The sequence below is a fragment of the Myotis davidii genome, unplaced genomic scaffold (assembly GCF_000327345.1).
Source record: "Myotis davidii unplaced genomic scaffold, ASM32734v1 scaffold1458, whole genome shotgun sequence".
In the NCBI taxonomy this organism is placed as follows: Eukaryota; Metazoa; Chordata; class Mammalia; order Chiroptera; family Vespertilionidae; genus Myotis; species Myotis davidii.
In genome coordinates this window covers 1-1181 of record NW_006289400.1, presented here as the reverse complement: position 1 = coordinate 1181, position 1181 = coordinate 1, and the positions used below count along the sequence as shown (strand labels likewise).

At 50.0% G+C, this 1181-nt stretch overlaps 1 protein-coding gene across 1 annotated transcript; it reads right to left on the bottom strand.

The window, feature by feature from the left end:
- Positions 1-619: 619 nt before the first annotated feature.
- Positions 620-1128, bottom strand: LOC107182802 (putative V-set and immunoglobulin domain-containing-like protein IGHV4OR15-8). The gene is made up of 2 exons (XM_015562671.1): positions 1064-1128; positions 620-982 (listed from the first exon to the last, which is right to left on the bottom strand). Exons 1-2 carry the CDS (start codon positions 1107-1109, stop codon positions 630-632), a joined length of 399 nt encoding a protein of 132 aa, XP_015418157.1. The 5' UTR covers positions 1110-1128; the 3' UTR covers positions 620-629.
- Positions 1129-1181: the final 53 nt, after the last annotated feature.

Sequence of the window (1181 nt, the reverse complement as noted above, 5' to 3'; positions counted from 1 at the left end):
ATTGTCTCTTACATTCCTGACACTTGGCTATTTTGTGGAAAGTTTATTCTGTGTTCCATTTGGAGAGTTTCCTTAGACTTCTTGAAGTTCACGTATGCTTAATCTGCAGTGTTAGTCTTACTCCATGTATAATTCATTGTAGATGTTCTTAACCTCTAGAAATTCAAAATACAGAGCAGTTCTACCCTCTCCTTTCTGTGAGATTAAAGCCCTCATGTTTTTTATCCAAGAGAAGCTCCTGACAGAAGATTGTCCCTTTGTTAGCACAGCTGAGCTTATTGGTTGCTGGGGCTGCAGTAAGGTCTCTCTGGTTACTGCCCAACGACCTCCTCAATAGCCTCCTTAACATGGCAATGTCTCCTGGAGGAGGGACCAAAGGAAACATTAAGGGCTTCTTCTGACTGATCAATGGGGAAGAGGAAGTAAGTGACTACCTCCAAGGGGTGGTGTGAAAGGGAACATAAGGCATAAAGGGGAGAGGCAGTGAGACCTTGAGGAGGGTGTTTACTCCTGGAAAATAAAACCACTGACCAGGTCATCAGAGACTGTATCCCCCAGGTCCCAGCTCCTGAGCTGGTTCTCATGTCTGTGGCCCTGAGCGCCCCCTGCAGCCCAGCCCTGCTGTCTCCTCAGGGAGGTTTGTGTCTGGGCTCACATTGACTTTCCCTCACTGTGTGTCTGGCACAGTAATACACAGCTGTATCCTTGGTTGTCATGGAGCTCAGTTTAAGGGAGAACTGGTTCTTGTATGTGTCTATGGACATGGAGGTTCGGGTCTTGAGCGAGGGACTGTAGTTAGTGTCTCCATCATGCCATATGTCCCCAATCCACTCCAGCCCCTTCCCCAGGGGCTGGCAGATCCAGCTCCACCAGTAACTGCTAGTGACTGAGCCCCCAGACACAGTGCAGGTGAGGGAGAGGGTCTGTGAGGGCTTCACCAGTCCTGGGCCTGACTCCTGCAGCTGCACCTGGGACAGGACACCTGGGACAGAGAGAACACAGTGAGTCCTGGGCTCAGATGCAGCATCCCCATCTTCTTATGTCTAAACCCTGAGTCACACACATGTGGGAGCTGACAGCAGGAAGAGGAAGAGCCACATGAGAGTCATGTCTTGCAGGTGAGGTCCTTGTCACCCAGAAAGTATTCTCCAGGGGAGAAACTAAGATGGCGGCATAGATAA

Bases quoted from the DNA above. Each gene is read 5' to 3' on its own strand.
- LOC107182802 (XM_015562671.1), bottom strand. From the start codon at position 1,109: ATGACTCTCATGTGGCTCTTCCTCTTCCTGCTGTCAGCTCCCACAT. The intron at 983-1,063 runs GTGTGTGACTCA...TCTCTGTCCCAG, and splicing joins CCTGCTGTCAGCTCCCACAT to GTGTCCTGTCCCAGGTGCAG.